The sequence below is a fragment of the Scomber scombrus genome, chromosome 9 (assembly GCF_963691925.1).
Source record: "Scomber scombrus chromosome 9, fScoSco1.1, whole genome shotgun sequence".
Lineage (NCBI taxonomy): Eukaryota > Metazoa > Chordata > Actinopteri > Scombriformes > Scombridae > Scomber > Scomber scombrus.
Window position 1 is genome coordinate 17,289,893 of NC_084978.1, and position 24,530 is coordinate 17,314,422.

Here is a 24,530-nt window from a genome sequence, read left to right on the forward strand (position 1 = left end):
GCCACAGACTGTGTTTATATTCCACAAAACAGATACCGCTTAGATTCCAGTGTCAAATATCAAATTCATAACTTCATGATCTGCTGATCGGAAATAAATCTCTTTGAGGTCGAAATCTCTTTTTCTTTATCAAAAATAGTACATATCCCAAAATGTCCGTCCGCGGTCGGTCGTGTTCTCTCTGTATAATGTCGATGATACATGGGAGGTGCTGCTACAACCCTGCCCTCAGTCATCAACACTCTGGTCAACAGCGGCCCTAAGAGTTCATACTATAAAACTGCAGAAAAACCAAATAAAATCAAACACTGGTAGAACTCGATGTAAACCATCTGGAGATTTAGTTACAATACATCTGTAACATTTTGGACTTCCCAAACGAGTGTATGCAGACACGATTAACGTTCACCATGCTTATTGTTTATTTATCATTATAATAATAATAATTATTATTATTATTCACTTAAAGATAATGAATACAGAGAGGAAGATAATGTGTTCATCAGACATTTAATGTACATCAAGGATCATGTTGTTTGCGCAAAGTGGCAGTACTGGACTGAAAAAGAGACCAGCAACTAGGAAAACAAGTTTCCAGTGATAACTATGAATAGATAAGGAGAAGGACAGAATCAGGCAGACATTAGAACTATGGCAATAGAAAAGTTAAATGGGCCCTTTCAATTAATTTCACTAATAAAGTGTATAAACTACGAAAGTGTGCAAAACCTTGCAAATCGCATAAACTGTTTGACTAAAGTGATAAAAGATCAAAATCAATTAATTAAGATAAAAATAGATATAATTATATAAAATAAAAGAATGTTAACAAAGAAGAAGAAGAAGAAGAAGAAGAAGAAGAAGAAGAAGAAGAAGAAGAAGAAGAAGAAGAAGAAGAAGAAGAAGAAGAAGAAGAAGAAGAAGAAGAAGAAGAAGAAGAAGAAGAAGAAGAAGAAGAAGAAGAAGAAGAAGAAGAAGAAGAAGAAGAAGAAGAAGAAGAAATCGTGTGTCTGAAGAGGACAGGCTGTACTTTGGAAATTCGTTTGATGAAACACTATGTAAAATGAAGTAAACTGCAGCTTCAACCTGTATTGTATAATAAATGCAAGACTGCCGGTAACATGACTCTTTTTTGAGCAGTAATAGCAGGAAACTATTCCCAGCAAGCCAAAACTAATTCAGAGAAGGGGACTTAGACTTTAATCAGCCTTCCAAATTCATTAATATCCCGTGTTGCAGAGACCAGGAAATAACAAAAATCTGTATAAGTAGTTTGGGAACACGAACCTCTAGAGGAGAGTCTGGTTCATCCAGGATGCTCTTTTCACTCTGTATCCGCTGCATCGTCCCTGTAGAACTGGGGTCCATTATCAGTACGTTTTGACTACCAGCTCTGCCGAACTTACAGTCACTCTTTCTGGAGTCAGTCGTCCTGCACACTTCGTAATTGTACACGTGTTGGAGAGTCCCTGTCCCCAAAGTGTCTGAGTAACGTGGTGGATAATATGGAATCACAGGGAGGTTGGAGTGATACAGGATGCGAGACTGTCTCCATCTGTAGATTTTCACTGATATAATAACCACTAAACACGTGATGAAGAGGAAGGAAACTACAGCCAGAGCCAACACTAAGTAAAAAGTCAGGTTGTCATTGTACTCCTTGTCGTGAGTAAAGTCAGTGAACTCTGACAGCACTTCAGGGAAGCTGTCCGCCACCACCACGTTAACAATGACTGTAGCTGAACGAGAGGGCTGCCCGTTGTCCTCCACTACAACAGTCAGTCTTTGTTTCACAGCATCTTTATCAGTCACCTGGCGGATAGTTCTTATTTCTCCATTCTGTAAGCCCACTTCAAACAGCGCCCTGTCTGTGGCTTTTTGCAGTTTATAGGAGAGCCAGGCATTCTGTCCAGAGTCCACATCCACAGCCACCACTTTAGTCACCAGATAGCCCATATCTGCTGAACGAGGAACCATTTCAGCCACTAAAGAGCCACCGGTTTGGACCGGGTACAGAACCTGAGGGGGGTTGTCGTTCTGGTCCTGGATCATTATTTTCACAGTCACATTGCTACTGAGTGGAGGAGAGCCTCCATCCTGTGCTTTAACGCGGAACTGGAAATCTTTGATCTGTTCGTAGTCAAAAGAGCGAACTGCATGGATGACTCCACTATCAGCACTAACCGACACATATGAGGAGACTGGCACTCCGTTAACAGAGGAGTCCTCCAGTATGTAAGAAACGCGGGCATTCTGGTTCCAGTCAGCGTCTCTGGCTTTTACTGTGAATATAGAGAGGCCTGGTGTGTTGTTTTCTACAATGTAGGCCTCATATGAGCTCCTCTCAAAGACAGGCGCGTTATCATTTACATCAGAGATCTGTAAGGTGAGAGTGACGCTACTGGAGAGGGAGGGCACTCCCTCATCAGAGCAGGTCACAGTTATATTATACTCATAGGATCTCTCTCTGTCCAGATAACGGTCTGTGAGAACAGTAAAGAAAGAATTTGTTGTTGATTTAATAGAGAAAGGAACATTTTCGTTTAAAACACACATTACTTTTCCGTTATCATTCGAGTCTGGATCTTGTATATTGAGCATTGTTACAACAGTTCCGGGAGTGACGTTCTCAGAGACTGTGTTTGATTTAGACATGATGTTAATGGACGGAGGATTATCATTTGTATCTGTCACGTCCACAATTACTTTACATGCATCAGACAATCCTCCCTGATCTGACACTCGAACATCGAGCTCATAGAGTCTTCTTTTTTCATAATCTAGATTTCCCATTAATGTTAACACCCCACCATCAGCATCTATTACAAAGATATTTCCTGCAGCGGATTTTGGAATCATGTATGTTACTTTTCCATTATTGCCTTTATCTATGTCCGTAGCCCTTACTGTAGTTATTACAGTGCCCACAGGAGCATTCTCTGCAACACTTGCTTTGTATTCCGGCTTCGAACAAACGGGAGGATTATCATTAACGTCTAACACAGTTATACGTATTTGCATTGTCCCCGAGAGCTGCGGCTCACCGCCATCCAGAGCGGTTAATATCAGTGATATATGCTCATGCTTTTCCCGGTCTAACTGTTTCTGTAAAACCATCTCGACATGTTTAGTCCCATCTCCTCTGCTGATGGTTTTCAGAGCGAAATTATCACTGGGTTTCAGGGCGTAGCTGTTCAAGCCGTTGATACCAACATCATCGTCTACGGCTTTCTCCAAGACGAATCGAGCTCCACTAAGAGCTGATTCGGAAATTTCATATTTCATCTCACCTCTTTCAAATGTGGGAGGGTTGTCATTTGTGTCGGTAATTTCGACAGTAACCGTGTAAAACTCCATTGGGTTTTCAAGGATCATTTGAAAATGTAGTGCGCAAGGCATCGTTTGTCCGCAGAGCGATTCTCTGTCTATTCTATCTTTAATAAGGAGGACTCCTCTTTCTCTCTTTAGCTCAATGTACTCCTCAGTGTTACCAGTATAAATACGGGCTTTCCCTGACTTCAATCTTTCCACACCCAAACCTAAATCCTGGGCTATATTACCAATTAGTGCCCCCTTTGCCATTTCCTCAGGAATCGAATAGCTGACCTGCCCGTGCACTACACTTACAGAGAGCGCAAAGATAAACAACAGCACTTGCCATTTCATCGTTCGGATTGACATCTCTGTGAAGAAACACGGATAAATCCTCTTTTTCTTTGCCTCTGGGTCCGATTTTGACCTGTAGATAAGCGTCTTTGGTCCTAATTGTCGCACTTATACTAAATCGTGGAACAAAGGAATCTCTTTGTGCCTTCCTGGCTTATGCTGGTCATTGCAATCCCGACTGTTCACTCGGCCTGTCTTTTTTTCTAATGTTATATGTTGAGGCATAGGGGAGGTACTGAAACAAACACTATCACGACAACTCGATAGCCAACAGCGTCACTGTCTGTTCAATGGTCTGAACTACACAGTGGCAATCACACACAAAAAAATAAAAAAAAAAATGAATACAAAATTATAATAATGATAATAATAATAATAACAATGAAGAAGAAGAAAACAAAGAATAAGAAGATGATGATGATGATGATGATGATGATGATGGAAATAAATACAAATAAATATATGCAACGAAAACATTTCTACCAATACTTAAATTCCCATTGTCTACATTATTGTTAAATGACAAGCAGACGACTAAAGCAACTAGCAGTTTAAATTAAAATATAAGGCTATAATGCAACCAAACAAAAGGGTACAGCCATATAGAAGCAGCCATATATCAACGAGTTAAAAAGTAGGGAAAAAAGTTAAAATTAAACACATTTTTCATGTTACCATAAACCAAGGGAACCGCAATGACACAACATATGTCTGCGCTGTCCGTGGTGCTGAATGAGAAAATACAGTATTCGAAGCCTTGACTCTTAATTCAAATGCACCAGTAAAATATCTACATTTCTAAAAGTAATCTATTTGATTTTTCAATGTGTTTTTCAATGACAGGTCTGTTACAGATGTCTACAGAAGGTTAAAATGATGAAAACTAATAATAAAAACACATAGGAGCATGCAAAACAGACACAAATACACAGAAATAGAGAACGTCTGCGGAGTCTGAGCATGAATGAGCACAAAGGACAAGATGGCAAAATGTTTCTCCAGTTTCGAATTTACTTCTCCCTTGAGGCATTTCAGTGACATTGTTCGTTTGAGTGCTGTCCATGGTGCTGAGCAAGTACAATCACAAAATGAAGTACAAGCATATTCACATCAAGCTACGTTAAATTGGGCAAGGAAACAAACTGCATTTGAAATGTTTAAAAAGATGTAACTCACTGTGTTGCCAAAATAATCCTACAAATAGTTGATGAGGAAAATCTGTAACTTCTGAAAAACTAACCTCTAGAGGAGAGTCTGGTTCATCCAGGATGCTCTTTTCACTCTGTATCCGCTGCATCGTCCCTGTAGAACTGGGGTCCATTATCAGCACGTTTTGACTACCAGCTCTGCCGAACTTACAGTCACTCTTTCTGGAGTCAGTCGTCCTGCACACCTCATAATTGTACACATGTTGGAGAGTCCCTGTCCCCAAAGTGTCTGAGTAACGTGGTGGATAATATGGGATAACAGGAAGATTGGAGTGATACAGGATGCGAGACTGTCTCCATCTGTAGATTTTCACTGATATAATAACCACTAAACACGTGATGAAGAGGAAGGAAACTACAGCCAGAGCCAACATTAAGTAAAAAGTCAGGCTGTCATTGTACTCCTTGTCGTGTGTAAAGTCAGTGAACTCTGACAGCACTTCAGGGAAGCTGTCCGCCACCGCCACGTTAACAATGACTGTAGCTGAACGAGAGGGCTGCCCGTTGTCCTCTACTATAACAGTCAGTCTTTGTTTCACAGCATCTTTATCAGTCACCTGGCGGATAGTTCTTATTTCTCCATTCTGTAAGCCCACTTCAAACAGCGCCCTGTCTGTGGCTTTCTGCAGTTTATAGGAGAGCCAGGCATTCTGTCCAGAGTCCACATCCACAGCCACCACTTTAGTCACCAGATAACCCACATCTGCTGAACGAGGAACCATTTCAGCCACCACAGAGCCACCAGTCTGGACTGGGTACAAAACCTGAGGGGGGTTGTCGTTCTGGTCCTGGATCATCATTTTCACTGTCACATTGCTACTGAGTGGAGGAGAGCCTCCATCCTGCGCTTTGACGCGGAACTGGAAATCTTTGATCTGCTCGTAGTCAAAAGAGCGAACTGCATGGATGACTCCACTATCAGCACTAACGGACACATATGAGGAGACTGGCACTCCGTTAACAGAGGAGTCCTCCAGTATGTAAGACACGCGAGCATTCTGGTTCCAGTCAGCGTCTCTGGCTTTCACTGTGAATATAGAGAGGCCTGGCGTGTTGTTTTCTACAATGTAGGCCTCATATGAGCTCCTCTCAAAGACAGGTGCGTTATCATTCACATCAGAGATCTGTAAGGTGAGAGTGACGCTACTGGAGAGGGAGTGCACTCCCTCATCAGAGCAGGCCACAGTTATATTGTACTCTGAGGCTCTCTCTCTGTCCAAATCATTATCTGTTACGAGGTTAAAGAAATTACTTGACGCAGGCTTTAATGTAAAAGGAATATGTTCATTAATGGCGCAGTGAACTTTTCCATTTTCACCGGAATCCAAGTCTTGGACATTCACCATTGTCACAACAGTAGCTGGTTTAGAATCCTCCGCAATTACATTAGTCTGTGACATAATATTAATAACTGGACTGTTATCATTTATGTCTACAACCTCAACCGTAATTTTACATGAGTCTGTCAGTCCGCCCTCATCACTGGCTTGCACATGTATTTGATAGTGACGTGCCTTTTCATAATCCACACTACTTTTTAAGATCAAATCCCCATTTAATTCATTAATTTCAAACATGTCTCGCACACCTGCGACTGTGTTGGATATTGAATAAGTTATCTTGGAATTTGATCCTTTATCAGCATCAGAAGCACTTACTGTGGTTATGACTGTACCTTGTGGGGCGTTTTCAGTTATTGTAGCTTTATAAACTGTATTCGTAAATACAGGTGCATTGTCATTGGCATCAAGGACTGTAACATGTATCTGCGCTGTGCCTGACAGGTTTGGTTCCCCTCCATCCACCGCAGTTAACACAATAAATATATCCTCTTGTTTTTCTCTGTCAAGAGGCTTTTGTAAAACCATTTCAACAGTCTTTTCTCCATCGGGCTGATCTTTAAATTTCAGCACGAAATTGTCGGTTTTCGTCAGAAGATAACCCTGAAGACTATTCATACCGACATCGGGATCTATTGCCCTCTCTAGCAAGAACTTAGCTCCTATAACGGCAGATTCACTTATTTTAAAGTTCATGTTAGATTTTTCAAACATTGGAGCGTTGTCATTTATATCTGTAATTTCGACAACAACAGTGTAAAATTCCATCGGGTTTTCTAAAATAATCTGAAAATGTAAAGCGCAGGGCGTCGTCTGTCCACACAGCGCCTCTCTGTCTATTTTTTCTTTGATAAGGAGGACTCCTCGTTCTCTGTTCAGCTCGATATAGCCTGCACTGTCTCCTGTAAAAATCCGAGCTTTCCCTGATGTCAATCTTTTTCTGTCTAAACCTAAATCCTGACCGATGCTACCGACTAACGAACCTTTGGCCATTTCCTCGGGGATGGAGTAGCTGACCTGCCCAGCCACCGATGCGAGCGGAAGGATTGAGATAAACAACAGCGTTCGCCACCTCATTGTTCTCCCCAGTATTTCCATGCAAAACGAATCCTGCCACAGTCGTATTCCCGTTGGATAGAATATGCGCTGTATTTCCTCCACATATAAACCAGTTTGAAGTAATCGATTAATTACAGTTCACGGCTGCTGTCTGCGTCGACGATGACTGCTCTCTAACCGTGTAATATTCGTACTGAGTATCTTTTTTCATCTGTTTCAAAGGAGAAACAACAATGGGGGAGGTACTGCTGAAACCTGCACTACAGTTACCACACACTGGTCAACAGCGGCCCTAAGAGTTCAATCTAATGAACTACACACTTGTGCAAATGGAAAAGTATTAAAGCCACTCAGGTAAGATGTTTGATGTCCCAGCCACAGGTCAGCGGGTTTGCACTCATGGCTCCACTTTAAAACGAAGATTGAGCAGAGACATTTATCTGTGAAGACTCACCACCCTGAATCAGACACCTGTATTTCTTTCAACAAAAGCAACGTTGGTGCAAAAACTTATAAAGTGATGAAATATAAGACGGATGCTGTATCAGCAGAAACGATGCCTTTACCAGGTATGTATGAACACACACACACACACACACACACACACACACACGCACACACACACACACACACACACACACACACACACACACACACACACACACACACAGACGTCTTCGGACGCTTTTATCAGTGCCAAAATCAGGAGCAACAACTAACAATAACCTTTCAAGGTGTGCATTGTCTGCAATGAAATTAATTCCTGAATACAAAGAGATGAAAAACGAATAAATTCCAATGTAGTAAAAATAACCATGCGCTCTGAAAGAAATCTGGATAACGTTACCGGCCTTGCCATAACCCAATATGAAGACACAATTAAAAACAACATAGCAGCGATGATAATAACAATGTAAACAGGTAACATAAAAAATGTTTGGTGTGGTAAAAATCATCACAAATAATTAAGTGCAAATTCTTAACGCAAACACATTTCGTCTATATCTCAATTTAATGCATTTGTGTGTTGCATTATGTCAATTCAATGTAAAACAATTTTGAATTCTAACCTCTAAAGGAGAGTCTGGTTCATCCAGGATGCTCTTTTCACTCTGTATCCGCTGCATCGTCCCTGTAGAACTGGGGTCCATTATCAGCACGTTTTGACTACCAGCTCTGCCGAACTTACAGTCACTCTTTCTGGAGTCAGTCGTCCTGCACACCTCGTAATTGTACACATGTTGGAGAGTCCCTGTCCCCAAAGTGTCTGAGTAACGTGGTGGATAATAGGGAATCACAGGGAGATTGGAGTGATACAGGATGCGAGACTGTCTCCATCTGTAGATTTTCACTGATATAATAACCACTAAACACGTGATGAAGAGGAAGGAAACTACAGCCAGAGCCAACACTAAGTAAAAAGTCAGGTTGTCATTGTACTCCTTGTCGTGTGTAAAGTCAGTGAACTCTGACAGCACTTCAGGGAAGCTGTCCGCCACCGCCACGTTAACAATGACTGTAGCTGAACGAGAGGGCTGCCCGTTGTCCTCCACTACAACAGTCAGTCTTTGTTTCACAGCATCTTTATCAGTCACCTGGCGGATAGTTCTTATTTCTCCATTCTGTGAGCCCACTTCAAACAGCGCCCTGTCTGTGGCTTTCTGCAGTTTGTAGGAGAGCCAGGCATTCTGTCCAGAGTCCACATCCACAGCCACCACTTTAGTCACCAGATAGCCCACATCTGCTGAACGAGGAACCATTTCAGCCACCAGAGAGCCACCAGTCTGGACTGGGTACAGAACCTGAGGGGGGTTGTCGTTCTGGTCCTGGATCATTATGTTCACTGTTACATTGCTACTGAGTGGAGGAGAGCCTCCGTCCTGAGCTTTGACGCGGAACTGAAAATCTTTGATCTGCTCGTAGTCAAAAGAGCGAACTGCATGGATGACTCCACTATCGGCACTAACGGAAATATGTGAGGAGACTGGCACTCCGTTAACATAGGAGTCCTCCAGTATGTAAGAAACACGGGCATTCTGGTTCCAGTCAGCATCTCTGGCTTTCACTGTGAATATAGAGAGGCCTGGTGTGTTGTTTTCTACAATGTAGGCCTCATATGAGCTCCTCTCAAAGACAGGTGCGTTATCATTCACATCAGAGATCTGTAAGGTGAGAGTGACGCTGCTGGAGAGGGAGGGCACTCCCTCATCAGAGCAAGTCACAGTTATATTATTATGAGAAGCTCTCTCTCTGTCTAGATCACCGTCTGTCACTATACTGAAGAAATCATTTGACGTAGAGGAAATTGAGAATGGAATATTCTCGTTAATATAACATTGCACTTTACCATTTTCACCTGAGTCTGGATCTTGGACATTTACAATTGTCACAACAGTGCCAGGCTGAATGTTCTCTGTTACTACACTGGACTTCGACATGAAATTTATGGCAGGTTTGTTGTCATTTGTATCAACTATCTCTACAATAACTTTACTGGAATCGGTTAGCCCCCCTTCATCACTAGCCTGGACATGCATTTGATACTGTCGCTTCTTTTCAAAGTCCGTGCTTCCGACCAATCTAACCTCGCCATTTTCTCCGTTTATGTCAAATACTTCAGATGCATCATCAGCAGAGTTTAATATAGAATAGGAAATCTTTCCATTAGATCCCTCGTCTAAGTCAGATGCACTAACTGTAATCACTACTGCTCCTGCGGGTGAATTTTCTCTTAAGGTGGACTTATAGATCTTCTGAGTAAAAAGAGGAGCATTGTCGTTACTATCTAACACGTTAACATTTATCTGCATTGTCCCAGTAAGCTGCGGTTCACCGCCGTCAACTGCAGTCAATACAAGGGACAAACGATCCTGTTTTTCACGATCCAAAGGTTTCTGTAAAGCCATTTCTACCATCTTGCTTCCGTCAGCTTGGCTTTGCAGTTTCAAAACGAAGTTATCAGTTGGTTTTAACAAATAACTGTGAAGGCCATTTGCACCGACATCCAGGTCTACTGCCTGATCGAGCTGAAATAGTGTCCCTGGAACAACTGACTCACTTATCTTGAATTTCATTTCACCTCTTTTAAAAAATGGGGCATTGTCATTAACATCTTTAACTTCGACAACAATGCGATAAAATTCCATGGGATTCTCTAAAATGACCTGGAAATGCAAAGCACAGGGCGATGTCTGTGGGCAGATCGCCTCTCTGTCTATTTTTTCTTTGATAAGGAGGACTCCTCTTTCCTTGTTTAACTCGATGTACTCTGCACTGTCTCCCGTATAAATGCGAGCTTTTCCTGATTTAAGCCTTTTCACATCCAAACCCAAATCTTGCGCGATATCACCCACAAAGGAGCCCCTAGGCATTTCTTCTGGAATGGAGTAGCTGACCTGCCCAAACGCTGAACTGAGATAGAGAATCGACATAAACAGCAGCACTTGCCGTCTCATTGTTCTGTCCGTCATGTTCCTTTGAAATGAACCGCGGAATATTCCTGTAAAAACGTATTTTTCTTCAGAGATAATCCGTTTTATGTCCTCGGGTTGTATATAATCACAAGCTATGTCGTGAACTACAAATACAAAAGCACAGTACCCGTCCAAATGAACATTTAGAGCTGTGGTCTTCGTCTTCTGTACTGTTCCCTGTGTATTTCTCTCGTTCTGTTTCAGAATGATGGGGGTGGTACTGCTGACTTCTTTCCCTTTACTAACACAGACTGGTCAACAGCGGCCCTAAGAGTTCATTTTACTGAATTACAGAATACTTTAGAACATAGGACATTATTGTAAGTGGTTTCTATGGTCAGGTTATCGCACTTCGTAAATTCAACACAGAAATTTAGTATGACAGAATATTTTTTTACGCCTTCTTAGATTCATGTATATTTTAAAATGAGCCTGAGAAGTCTACTCCATGACAAGGGAAAACTCTTAAACTAAAACAACAAATATACAAACACTAAATCCTTGGTAATTAGTTACAAAAAGTGTTGAGGAATGATATTAACTCCCTGTAATTATAGATAATGTTTTCATGTTACACACACACACACACACACACACACACACACACACACACACACACACACACACACACACACACACACACACACACACACACACATACACACACACACACACACACACACACACACACACACACACACACACACACACACACACACAATTTTAAAGCTTTAGCACCAGGCTCTCCTCACTGTCTTTACTATGCATAAAAAATGAAATGATTGACCTAATTCCTTATATTTACCACTCATTATTTATTAATTTACATATCCAGTGTGTAATATTGTAAAATGGATGACACCAACTACTGAATAACTACATATTTGGAGTACGTTTTAGAATTTAAACATAAAACCTTCCAATGAGTAAGTGACATCTTATGTGATATCTCCCTAAGGGGAAGCTCCGTAGTAATAACAATACGATCAACATCGCCAGATTTCTTCAACAGTTTCCGAATCCCTTTATTCAGAGTATAAGAACTGGATGAGATAAAACTTACAACATTAAAACCAAATGAGAAACTTTGCACCATACCACTCCAAAGTATGTCAAATTATTTAACTGGAAGTGCATAACTTTACACAACATGGATTCAAGTGATACCAAATAAATGAAGCAAATGAAAAAGGTAAGAATACTTGACAGTGTGATTGCACAAACAGGACCAGCTTTTAGATGCAAATCAACTATATTTTATATTGTAAAACCAATTAAAACATGAATTAAAATTGTTCTGTAAGATTAAAAGGTATAGTGTTTAAGAGTGGAACGATTTGTACTTTAATCTAACATGCTGTCACACTGCAGCCATGATGTACTCTGAGAAAATATAACATTCAGAGTGAGGCCAACTCTGGAGCTGACCATGGTGCTGAATTGAAAAAAAGCACAATGATAGAAATGCACAATTTGGAGCTACAATTGCTGAATGTAAAATAGTTTTTCTGTCATGTACGTTGGAAATGTTGGACAAACCTACTATTAACTGAAAAGTGCACATAATTTCTTCTGTTGAAGTTCTACCATATGTAAAACGCAAATTTGAGAAGAATAGCTGCAATTATTCACATTCAAATATTTATGAAAAGTATTGTTATCAAAATTCTAAACTGACAACATGACATTAACTTTACAAATTAAATAGAAGTCTCCAATTCAAATAAATTGTACCTAGAAGGACAAGAATGGAGATCCTGTGAAAAATAACTTGATATAAGTCCTCATAGAATATGGGTCAAGGAGTGACTGTTCAAAAGAAAAGAATGGTGTGGCCATTTAAAAAAACCCAAACATGGCAATAGTGACATAATTATTCCTTTAAAACTAACCTCTAAAGGAGAGTCTGGTTCATCCAGGATGCTCTTTTCACTTTGTATCCGCTGCATCGTCCCTGTAGAACTGGGGTCCATTATCAGCACGTTTTGACTACCAGCTCTGCCGAACTTACAGTCACTCTTTCTGGAGTCAGTCGTCCTGCACACCTCGTAATTGTACACGTGTTGGAGAGTCCCTGTCCCCAAAGTGTCTGAGTAACGTGGTGGATAATATGGAATCACAGGGAGATTGGAGTGATACAGGATGCGAGACTGTCTCCACCTGTAGATTTTCACTGATATAATAACCACTAAACACGTGATGAAGAGGAAGGAAACTACAGCCAGAGCCAACATTAAGTAAAAAGTCAGGTTATCATTGTACTCCTTGTCGTGTGTAAAGTCAGTGAATTCTGACAGCACTTCAGGAAAGCTGTCCGCCACCGCCACGTTAACAATGACTGTAGCTGAACGAGAGGGCTGCCCGTTGTCCTCCACTATAACAGTCAGTCTTTGTTTCACAGCATCTTTATCAGTCACCTGGCGGATAGTTCTTATTTCTCCATTCTGTAAGCCCACTTCAAACAGCGCCCTGTCTGTGGCTTTCTGCAGTTTATAGGAGAGCCAGGCATTCTGTCCAGAGTCCACATCCACGGCCACCACTTTAGTCACCAGATAGCCCACATCTACTGAACGAGGAACCATTTCAGCCACCAGAGAGCCACCAGTCTGGACTGGGTACAGAACCTGAGGCGGGTTGTCATTCTGGTCCTGGATCATCATTTTCACTGTCACATTGCTACTGAGTGGAGGAGAGCCTCCATCCTGTGCTTTGACACGGAACTGGAAATCCTTGATTTGCTCGTAGTCAAAAGAGCGAACTGCATGGATGACTCCACTATCAGCACTAACAGACACATATGAGGAGACTGACACTCCGTTAACAAAGGAGTCCTCAAGTATGTAAGAAACACGGGCATTCTGGTTCCAGTCAGCATCTCTGGCTTTCACTGTGAATATAGAGAGGCCTGGTGTGTTGTTTTCTATAATGTAGGCCTTGTATGAGATCCTCTCAAAGACAGGTGCGTTATCATTCACATCAGAGATCTGTAAGGTGAGAGTGACGCTACTAGAGAGGGAGGGCACGCCCTCATCAGAGCAGGTCACAGTTATATTATATTGTGAAGCTCTCTCTCTGTCTAATTCACCATCTGTCAATAGATTAAAGAAATTATTTGATGCTGATGTGATTGTAAAATGAATATTTTCATTTAAAACACAATGGACTTTGCCATTTTCATTTGAATCTGGATCCTGAACGTTCATCATTGTGAGAACTGTCCCTGGCTTAACATCCTCAGATATACTGGAAGATGTTGACATAATATTGATAGCTGGTGGGTTATCATTTGTGTCTATCACCTCAATTATAACTTTACATACGTCTGAATTACCACCTTCATCTGTTGCTTGGACATCTATCTCATAATGTTTAAATTTCTCATAATCAAGTTGTCCAGTTAACGTCACCACGCCATTCTCCATGTTTACATTAAACAGTTCAAGTGCGCCTTCGGGAACATTTGAAATTGAATACTGTATGTGACCGTGCGGACCTTTATCTGCATCAGACGCACTCACTGTGGTGAGAACAGTTCCTTTCAAAGAGTCTTCTTTTACATTAGTCTTATACTCTGTTCGACTACAAACAGGTGCATTATCGTTAGCGTCCAATACAGTAATGACAATTTGCATCGTTCCAGAGAGCTGTGGGTCGCCACCATCTAAAGCAGTTAATACTAAAGACAACCGCTCCTGTTTCTCTCGGTCAAGATGTTTCTTTAAAACCATCTCAACATTCCTACTACTGCCTTTTCTATAAGGTGTTAAAATGAACGTGTCACTTGAACTTAGCAAATAGCCCTGGAGACCATTAACTCCCACGTCGTTGTCAATTGCCTTTTCTAAAACAAATTTTGATCCAATTTGAGACACTTCACTAATCTCAAATTTCATTTCAGCGTTTTTAAAAGTGGGAGAGTTATCGTTAATGTCGGTGATCTCGACAGTGATGCTGTAAAAATGCATAGGATTCTCGAGAATGATTTGAAAATCGAGAGCACAGGGCGTCGTCTGTCCGCAGAGCGCTTCTCTGTCTATCCGCTCTTTGATCAGAAGGACTCCTCTGTCTTTATTCAACTCGATGTATTCGGTACCTTCTCCCGTATATATACGAGCTTTCCCTGATTTCAACCGTTTCACATCTAAACCTAAATCGTGTGCTATGTTACCGACCAAAGATCCTTTCGCCATTTCCTCGGGAATGGAATAACTGACCTGCCCCAGAACCAAGCTGAGAGACAAAAAACAGATAAACAAAAACAGGCCTACTTGCCGTTTCATTGTTCTGTCCAACATTCTCCAGTCCAAAAAAGCAGTATCAAATCCGCTATGAGGAAAACGGATTTTAGACACAAATGTCAGTGAAATAATCAATAATCCACACTCCAAGAATGCTCTCAATTCGCTCGGTGTCTCGGTGTCTGATGATCTCCCTTTTCGATTATGTTTTCTCTTCCTCTGTAACATGTCTAGATGATGGGGGAGGTACAGCTGCAATAAGCTCTTGGTACTCAGCACATTGGTCAACAGCGTCCCTATGAGTTGAAAGCACGGAACTACACATTGCAGAAACATGCTGAATCCTGCTTCATACGGGGTTCATCACAATATGTGTTAAAATATGTTAATTATGTTTATAGGTAAAACAACTTAATATAAATTGGAAGTAAGTGCCTTTGCACATGAGTGAAATGTGATAGTATGCTGTATAGATATATAAAAAATGTGGGCACTAAACCGTGTTTGACACACAAACACACACCCGCACCTCCAAAGCCCCACAGAAACACAGAGAGAGAGACAGAGAGAGAGAGAGAGAGAGACACAGAGAGAGAGAGAGAGAGAGAGAGAGAGAGAGAGAGAGAGAGAGAGAGAGAGAGAGAGAGAGAGAGAGAGAGAGAGAGAGAGAGAGAGAGAGAGAGAGATAGCATATAGCCTCTCTGTTAAATGTATACATGTTACCAAAACTCAACTTCATATTAACGAATAGAAGATATATAATTTAATCAATCAATGGTGGTTACGAAATCTACGACGGCGTATTAGGGCCATATAAGTTCAAATACAAAAAAAAAAATACTGACATGGAGGAGGTTTCCGGGAAAAAACTCAGAATTTTTTGAGATTAAAGTAAAAACTTGCAAATTTGTGAGAAAAAAAGTCACAAATATGCGAGAAAAAAATTCGGGAAAAATGTGTTTTATTCTGCCAAGCAATCACCTCACTGATCTAATTGTACTATTCAGTTAGGTTTAGCAATAAGGAGATACTTGTTTAACTGAGCGTTACACTTAAATAGGTTATAACATTAAAACACAGAGGCTCCGCTGCTTGCACAGGACGGCCACACATTTATTACTCCAATTTTCCGATCACACGTCAATTGCTAAACATCCACATACACACATTTCCGTTATACTCCTTCAAAATAAAATCACATCTTCACTGTGTGAATGCTCAACAGGAATGAACATAAATTGATTCTAACCATGTGTTTGTTATCTTAGCCCAGAATCACCATGTCATATTAAGCATCCCGACTTTGAAAAGACATGGCAAGAAACTGGGTCTGTTTCGGAAAAAAACCCATACAATATCAGAGATAATACGAGTTTATTTCTTATAAATTTGAAAGAGTATAACGGAAGTGAGTGGATGTGGATGTGGATGTGGATGTCAAGCACTTAACGTACGATCAGAAAAGTGAAGAGTAATAAATGTGTGGCCGTCCTGTTCAAACAGTGGAGACTCCGTGTTTTTATTTTATAACCTATGTAAGTATGGGTGTATATTGTATCTCCTTATTACTTAACCCAACTGAAAAGCACAATTAAATCAGTTTTGCACGGCAGCATAATGCAGGAGCGACTTCTCTCCAGTGTTGTAGAGGTGATTGCTTGGCAGAATAAAATACCTTTTTTTCAGAGTTTTTTTCTCTCAAATTTGTGAGGTTTTTTTCTCAGAAGTTTCGGACTTTTTTTCTCACAAATTTGTGACTTTAATCTCAGAAATCCCCCCCCCCCCCCCCCCCCGAAAGAGAAAGAGATATTTTCTACGGAAAAAATCAGAATTTTTTTTTAAAGATACATGGTGAACAAGCATGGTTTTATATGCCTATACTGTATTGTTATTTGTATTTTTGTTTGTATTTTTAGTTAAATTACGAACACAAATATTTTTGAATTGGCAGTCGTCCGTAAAAACAACAAATGTTTGGACTAGCAAAGTTAGCAGAATCGTTGAAGTGATAACACGAGCAATCCGGGCATTTCATGTACCAACAATTATGATTTGGATTGTCACGGAGGGTCTAAAAAAAAAAAAAAAAGAAAGTACAGCAGATTTATAGAGCGTTATAAATAAAAGGTAAAGCCAACCTCTTGAGGAGAGTCTGGTTCATCCAGGATGCTCTTTTCACTCTGTATCCGCTGCATCGTCGCTGTAGAACTGGGGTCCATTATCAGCACATTCTGACTACCAGCTCTGCCGAACTTACAGTCACTCTTTCTGGAGTCAGTCGTCCTGCACACCTCGTAATTGTACACGTGTTGGAGAGTCCCTGTCCCCAAAGTGTCTGAGTAACGTGGTGGATAATATGGAATCACAGGGAGATTGGAGTGATACAGGATGCGAGACTGTCTCCATCTGTAGATTTTCACTGATATAATAACCACTAAACACGTGATGAAGAGGAAGGAAACTACAGCCAGAGCCAACACTAAGTAAAAAGTCAGGTTGTCATTGTATTCCTTGTCGTGTGTAAAGTCAGTGAATTCTGACAGCACTTCAGGAAAGCTGTCCGCCACCGCCACGTTAACAATGACTGTAGCTGAACGAGAGGGCTGCCCGTTGTCCTCCACTATAACAGTCAGTCTTTGTTTCACAGCATCTTTATCAGTCACCTGGCGGATAGTTCTAATTTCTCCATTCTGTAAGCCCACTTCAAACAGCGCCCTGTCTGTGGCTTTCTGCAGTTTATAGGAGAGCCAGGCATTCTGTCCAGAGTCCACATCCACAGCCACCACTTTAGTCACCAGATAGCTAACATCTGCAGAACGAGGCACCATTTCAGCCACAGGAGAGCCACCGGTCTGGACTGGGTACAGAACCTGAGGGGGGTTGTCGTTCTGATCTTGAATGTTTATTTTAACTGTGGTATTGCTGCATAAAGGTGGAGAGCCCCCATCCTGTCCTTTAACTAAAAAATGTAAGCTTTTAATTTGCTCATAGTCAAATGATCGAACTGTCTGTATAGCTCCACTTTCTGCGTTAACAGATAAATAAGTGGATATGGGATTACCATTAAACTGAGTATCAATAAGCAGGTAAGACACTCGTGCGTTCTGCCCAGAGTCAGAGTCATGTGCTTTCACAGAAAATACTGATACTCCCGGGGAGTTGTTTTCCATAATATTAGCTTCATAATGGCTCTGTTCAAATACTGGGGCGTTATCATTGACGTCAGTTATTCGAAGTGAAACCGTCTTGTTAGTTGAGAGAGCCGGGGAGCCTTCATCCACAGCCGTGAAAACGATATTGTAATCAGGATTGCGCTCCCTGTCAAGGACGCCGTTTGTTACCAGAGTATAATAATTCTTTAGAGATGACTGGATTGTGAATGGGATATTGCTGTTAATTGAGCAGTCTACTTTGCCACTTTTTCCCGAATCTACATCTTTAACGTTTATGATAGCTACAGTAGTTCCAGTAGGAGAATCCTCAACGATGGCATTAGAAAACGAAGTTAACGTTATTACAGGGGCATTGTCATTTACATCAATCACCTCAATTATTACACTTGTTGATGTACTTTGCCCACCTTGATCTTTAGCCTGCACGCCAATCTCATAAATTGTAGTCTCTTCATAATCAATCAGACCTTTTACTGTTAAATCGCCGCTGTTTTCATCCAGATCAAATAGTTCAGCAACATTACTAGACATGCGATTAAAATGGTATGTAACACGGCCGTTCACCCCTTCATCTGCATCTGTTGCGCTCAAGGTCACCACTAAAGTTCCTTTTGGAACATTTTCTCTAACAGACGCCTTGAAAATTGATTGGGTAAAAACCGGAGCATTGTCATTTGTATCTCGGACAGTTACATGTATTTTTAGCGTGCCTGATCGCTGTGGTTCACCGCCATCTACAGCAGTTAGCGTGAGAAGCAGCTTCGCCTCTTTCTCCCTGTCTAAAGCACTAGAAAGATACAGCTGTGCATATTTATGGCCATTTGGGCTGGACAGGACCTTAATATTAAAATGTGTTGTTGGGTGCAGAGTATAGCCGTGTAAGGCGTTTATGCCAACATCGGGGTCGGTTGCACTCGCTTGTAATATTTCGGTTCCTGGAAGTGCAGATTCTACTAGCTCTAAATGCATTTCTTTCTCATGAAACACGGGTGCATTATCATTAACATCCAACACTTCTACAACAACGCTATGTAGCTGCATTGGATTCGTCATAATCATTTCAAAATTCAAACTGCAGGGAGCTGTCTGTCCGCATAGTTGCTCTCTATCTATTCTTTCTCCTACGACCAGAATCCCTTTGTCTACATCCAGTCTAATATACTCGCTGCTTTCAGTGCTAACAATTCGGGAACCGCCTGATTTCAGTCTTTTAGCGTCAATACCTAAATCTTCAGCCACATTTCCCACAAAGGAGCCTTTTCTCATTTCCTCTGGGACAGAGTAGCGGATCTGGCAAACTGTCCTTTCAACGAGAAAAACAAGGATGAAGGCCCGTACTTGCCATTTAATCGTGGCTTCACAGCTGCTAAAAGGCATCTTTCCGAGGCAATCCATCCAAATCCACAAACGAATATATTTCCCAAAAAGTATGTCTGTTATCCCGTAACGTTCCTTTGTTTGTGTGCTTATCATCCACCGTGCTACAATGAATGCGTTAGTCTAAAAATAAATGGTGAAAATGACGCCGAAATGTCCTGATCTCCACGGTACACTAAGAAGAGTACTGAAGCTGCAATTGCTTTTCAGAAGCTTCATATGCGCTTTGAAGACCAACAGCGGCCCTTAGAGTCCAAAATTAAAATCACAAGTGATATCACTAAAGTAAATAGGAAAAAACTACATTTTGATTAGCAGGTGAAAATGTGTAGGAGTCAGATATCGTTGTATATATCTAGGTTATGGTTAATGTGTGCATATATGTTTGTATTCAAACCTAAAAATAGATTTACAGTGAGTATAGTGTAAGGGGGTTAAGTGACAGATAAAGATCGTGTGAGAGAGAAATGCAGTAAAGTCAAAAGGCATGTTGGTAATTGGATAAACATCAAACTATTTGTTTCCCCATCCACATAAAACTGGACTGGACACACATAGCCCATAAATGTTCTCCAATTAAAGCACTTCCCCAAAAGACAAGTAATGCAGTACATACAAAATAAATGTTGGTAGCCTAAAACAGTATTCAGCCTTTTATAGTGTGAATTTTCTATACAGCCTCTTTCTCAGTTCAGTCAACTGGATCAACTCTGAGAGGAGCTATCCAACACTAGTGGTGCTGAAGAAGCACGGTAGTCAGTGAAAAAAGACCTTAAGGCAAATAGTATCTGTAATCTGAAAAATCCCTGATATGATTTATTCATAGGAAGTTTGTGGAGAATCACAAATAAAGACACGCACCTCTAAAGGAGAGTCAAGTTCATCCAGGATGCTCTTTTCACTCTGTATCCGCTGCATCGTCCCTGTAGAACTGGGGTCCATTATCAGCACATTCTGACTACCAGCTCTGCCGAACTTACAGTCACTCTTTCTGGAGTCAGTCGTCCTGCACACCTCGTAATTGTACACGTGTTGGAGAGTCCCTGTCCCCAAAGTGTCTGAGTAACGTGGTGGATAATAAGGAATCACAGGGAGGTTGGAGTGATACAGGATGCGAGACTGTCTCCATCTGTAGATTTTCACTGATATAATAACCACTACACACGTGATGAAGAGGAAGGAAACTACACCCAGAGCCAACACTAAGTAAAAAGTCAGGTTGTCATTGTAATCCTTGTCGTGTGTAAAGTCAGTGAACTCTGACAGCACTTCAGGGAAGCTGTCCGCCACCGCCACGTTAACAATGACTGTAGCTGAACGAGAGGGCTGCCCGTTGTCCTCCACTATAACAGTCAGTCTTTGTTTCACAGCATCTTTATCAGTCACCTGGCGGATAGTTCTTATTTCTCCATTCTGTAAGCCCACTTCAAACAGCGCCCTGTCTGTGGCTTTCTGCAGTTTATAGGAGAGCCAGGCATTCTGTCCAGAATCCACATCCACAGCCACCACTTTAGTCACCAGATAGCCCACATCTGCTGAACGAGGCACCATTTCAGCCACCAAAGAGCCACCAGTTTGGACTGGGTACAGAACCTGAGGAGGGTTGTCGTTCTGGTCCTGGATCATTATTTTCACGGTCACATTACTACTGAGTGGAGGAGAGCCTCCATCCAGAGCTTTGACTCGGAACTGGAAATCTTTAATCTGTTCGTAGTCAAAAGAGCGAACTGCATGGATGACTCCACTATCAGCACTAACAGACACATATGAGGAGACTGGCACTCCGTTAACAGAGGAGTCCTCCAGTATGTAAGAAACACGGGCATTCTGGTTCCAGTCAGCGTCTCTGGCTTTCACTGTGAATATAGAGAGGCCTGGTGTGTTGTTTTCTTTAATGTAGGCCTCATATGAGCTCCTGTCAAACACAGGTGCGTTATCATTCACATCAGATATTTGTAAGGTGAGAGTGACGCTGCTGGAGAGGGAGGGCACTCCCTCATCAGAGCAGGTCACAGTTATATTATACTCAGAGGATCTCTCTCTGTCCAAATCAATGTCTGTTATTAGGCTAAAGAATTTTTTCGACGTTGCTTTCATCACAAATGGCATGTTTTCTGCGATATTACATGCGACTTTGCCATTTTCTCCAGAGTCTGGATCTTGAACATTAAATATGGTTACTACAGTCCCCGGCGCAGAATTTTCTGATATTGAATTAGTTTTAGACATAATACTAATAGATGGTGGATTATCATTAGTATCGGTCACCTCAACTATAATCTTACAAGAATCTGTCAGTCCTCCATCATCACTTGCTTGTACGTGTATTTCATAGTGTTGTGCCTTTTCGTAATCCAAGTTTCCAGTTAAAGCTACGATACCATTTTGTTCGTCGATTTCAAACATAAGAGGGACATCATCCAGCGTGTTTGTTATTGAATATGTCACTTTTCCATTTGAACCTTGATCTGCATCTACAGCGCTGACGGTACTCAAAATCGTGCCTTTCATAGCATTCTCTATTATCGTAACCTTATATACTTCCTGCGTAAATACTGGGGCATTGTCATTAACATCTAGCACTGAAATCTCTATTCGCATTGCTCCCGACAGCTGTGGATCACCACCATCGGTAGCTGTGAGTGTTAAAGACAGGTGCTCTTGCGACTCTCTATCCAGATGTTTTTGCAAAACCATCTCTACCTTTTTACTTCCATCTTGTTGATTTTGTAGCTTTAGATTAAAGTTATCTGTAGGCTTTAACGAATATCCTTGCAATCCGTTCACACCGACATCTAGATCCATGGCTCTTTCTAGCACAAATTTTGCTCCAATCACAGCCGACTCACTAATCCTAAATTTCATCTCATCCTTTTTGAAGCTGGGCACATTATCATTAATGTCATTAATTTCGACTGTAACTGTATAGAATTCAATAGGATCCTCCAATGTGATTTGAAGATGTAAAGCACAAGGTGTTGTCTGTCCGCAGAGCGCCTCTCTGTCGATCCTCTCTTTAGCAAGCAGGACTCCTCTTTCTTTATTCAGCTCGATGTATTCTGCGTTGTCCTCTGTATATATGCGAGCTTTACCTGACCTCAGTCTTTTCACGTCTATCCCTAAATCCTGCGCTATGTAACCAACCAAAGAACCTTTTGACATTTCTTCGGGAATGGAGTAGGTGACCTGCCCGAGCACTGAGCTGAGAGAAAACGTCAAGATGAACAATAGTACTTGCCGTCTCATTGTTCTGACCGACATTTTATCCTTTACAAATACTGCAGATGATAAGTGTATCGTATTCCAAAGCGTTAAGGTCTTTATAATCCAAAGTAATCCAGAGAAAATAACCTCCGTGTGTTCTGAATGAGAAAAAACATTAATCGCAGCGCGGATATCTCCGGCATCGACGCTAGTGTACTGGATGTGTGGTTCTTTCTCTGCTGAATATAACAAAATGACAGTGGAAGGTTCTACATTGGTCAACAGCGGCCCTGAGAGTCCAAACACTTGCACTGCAGGAAACTACACTATGAAGTAGGAGGTTCAACATGGAAAAAAATACGAGTTACAGTCAAGACAAAAGTGATAGTTCTCGTCAAGTTATGTTATTCAGGGGAAACAACTTATTATCAAAACAGTTTATGATAATTACATTATGTGAAAATAAAAGGATTGGGATTCCAGTTGCTGGGGTTAGTACAACCTATGTAGTTATTTAGTACTAGAATAAAGAAAACGTATCCTGTTTAGATATTCAGAAACAGTTAAATCCTAAAAGATTATCTTGGAAATAAATTATTATCTTAATAATCAATTTAAGGATCAAATTAGATCTGATTTTATACAAGAGTAATATTTTTCCTCACAAAAAAATTGGAGAAAAAAAGAATATCATTGAACCTTCTACATTGTCTTTAACTAATAATCATTTTGGCAGTTCAGATGATAACTTGACTATTGAGAAAAAAACATCTTGGGCTGTCCTTCAGAAACTCATAAAACCTATTTCCCAACAGGAATTATTCCTTGGTTATTACATTCTTGTCAACAATGGACAGTACCAAGCTGATAATTTACTGCATATTACTAAACTAAAACAATATATTTATCTGAACTGCAGAGCTGGAGCACAAAATGACTCATCACCATATATATACACCGACCCATGGACTTATGACTCTCTATTTCCCGTTTGATTACTGGTTACTTTATTAATTTAAAGTTGCATTATAATAAACATTTACTGACAATTTTCTATTTACTGTCCACAGGATCGAACTGTAGTTATGTGTGACTGAGTATTTTACTTTTTTGAGCAATTTTGTTTACTTCACAGCCAGTTAAAAAAACGTAGAACTGGGATTATGCTAGTGACCAGATGTATTCAGCTACTATACATACAATACCTAACAAGAAAGCTTAACCTCATGTTAGTAAGGTGTGCCCAGCTCTGACTAAAAAGGCACTGCAGAGCTCATTGCAGACAATTACAGTAACACTCCTAGGAGATCAGTGAATCTGCCAGTTTTTGTGCAGGATGACTTTAACAACCCCAAACTGAATCTTCTAGTTATTATGCTTGATGTTATTTTGACCTAGACCTAACCCCTGAGAAGTGGTAAAACATGAAAAATCAACTATAAGAAGGACTGAAATGTGAAACAGTAAAGTAGGAACCATTAACTGACTGTTCTGACTTCAGTGTCTGGGATGTATTTTGACTCTTGTGCAATTCTGCATCAGTTGACAGACTATATATCTTCTTATCCACATAAGAACACATCCTTACAACTAAATAAGTACTTCTTAGTCATATGGCATGGGGTTCTAAGGACATAAAAATACAACAATGGACCGAATTGCTAAAAATGTTCATTCACAGACATGATGAACATTTCCTCATCTGTTACACTGATGTGTCTTAGCGCTGTCCATGGCACTGGTGCTGAATTCACAATGATATTAACCAACAGGCAAGACTCATGGTTTCTAA

The 24,530-nt window shown here is 40.8% G+C and overlaps 6 protein-coding genes across 8 annotated transcripts in view; all 6 read right to left on the reverse strand.

The window, feature by feature from the left end:
* Positions 1 to 24,530, reverse strand: part of LOC133985674 (protocadherin gamma-A12-like) — a 211,230-nt gene that overhangs the window by 89,673 nt on the left and 97,027 nt on the right. The window contains exon 1 of one of the 3 annotated variants that reach the window (XM_062425338.1): positions 8,344 to 10,743. The exons of the other annotated variants lie outside the window; for them this stretch is intronic. Within the exon in view, the coding sequence (XP_062281322.1) occupies positions 8,344 to 10,743 (2,400 nt within the window). Of the gene's footprint in view, positions 1 to 8,343; positions 10,744 to 24,530 lie in introns of those variants that run through there. 3 annotated transcript variants of the gene reach the window in all.
* Positions 1,204 to 3,681, reverse strand: LOC133986315 (protocadherin beta-16-like). Its single transcript, XM_062426143.1, has one exon. The coding sequence runs from the start codon at positions 3,679 to 3,681 to the stop codon at positions 1,204 to 1,206; it is 2,478 nt and encodes an 825-aa protein (XP_062282127.1).
* LOC133986316 (protocadherin beta-16-like) lies at positions 3,917 to 7,312 on the reverse strand. The gene is made up of 2 exons (XM_062426144.1): positions 4,843 to 7,312; positions 3,917 to 3,966 (listed from the first exon to the last, which is right to left on the reverse strand). Exons 1-2 carry the CDS (start codon positions 7,310 to 7,312, stop codon positions 3,917 to 3,919), a joined length of 2,520 nt encoding a protein of 839 aa, XP_062282128.1.
* LOC133986317 (protocadherin beta-16-like) lies at positions 12,531 to 15,041 on the reverse strand. Its single transcript, XM_062426145.1, has one exon. The coding sequence runs from the start codon at positions 15,039 to 15,041 to the stop codon at positions 12,531 to 12,533; it is 2,511 nt and encodes an 836-aa protein (XP_062282129.1).
* On the reverse strand, positions 17,099 to 19,534 carry LOC133986318 (protocadherin gamma-A5-like). The gene has a single exon (XM_062426146.1). The coding sequence runs from the start codon at positions 19,532 to 19,534 to the stop codon at positions 17,099 to 17,101; it is 2,436 nt and encodes an 811-aa protein (XP_062282130.1).
* Positions 20,351 to 22,795, reverse strand: LOC133986319 (protocadherin beta-16-like). Its single transcript, XM_062426147.1, has one exon. It carries the CDS (start codon positions 22,793 to 22,795, stop codon positions 20,351 to 20,353), a length of 2,445 nt encoding a protein of 814 aa, XP_062282131.1.

Coding starts and splice junctions, on each gene's coding strand:
- LOC133986315 (XM_062426143.1), bottom strand. CDS start 3,681: ATGTCAATCCGAACGATGAAATGGCAAGTGCTGTTGTTTATCTTTGCG.
- LOC133986316 (XM_062426144.1), bottom strand. CDS start 7,312: ATGGAAATACTGGGGAGAACAATGAGGTGGCGAACGCTGTTGTTTATC. Junction 3,967..4,842: donor AGGATTATTTTGGCAACACA/GTGAGTTACATC, acceptor GCCACTGTGTAG/TTCAGACCATTGAACAGACA.
- LOC133986317 (XM_062426145.1), bottom strand. CDS start 15,041: ATGTTGGACAGAACAATGAAACGGCAAGTAGGCCTGTTTTTGTTTATC.
- LOC133986318 (XM_062426146.1), bottom strand. CDS start 19,534: ATGCCTTTTAGCAGCTGTGAAGCCACGATTAAATGGCAAGTACGGGCC.
- LOC133986319 (XM_062426147.1), bottom strand. CDS start 22,795: ATGTCGGTCAGAACAATGAGACGGCAAGTACTATTGTTCATCTTGACG.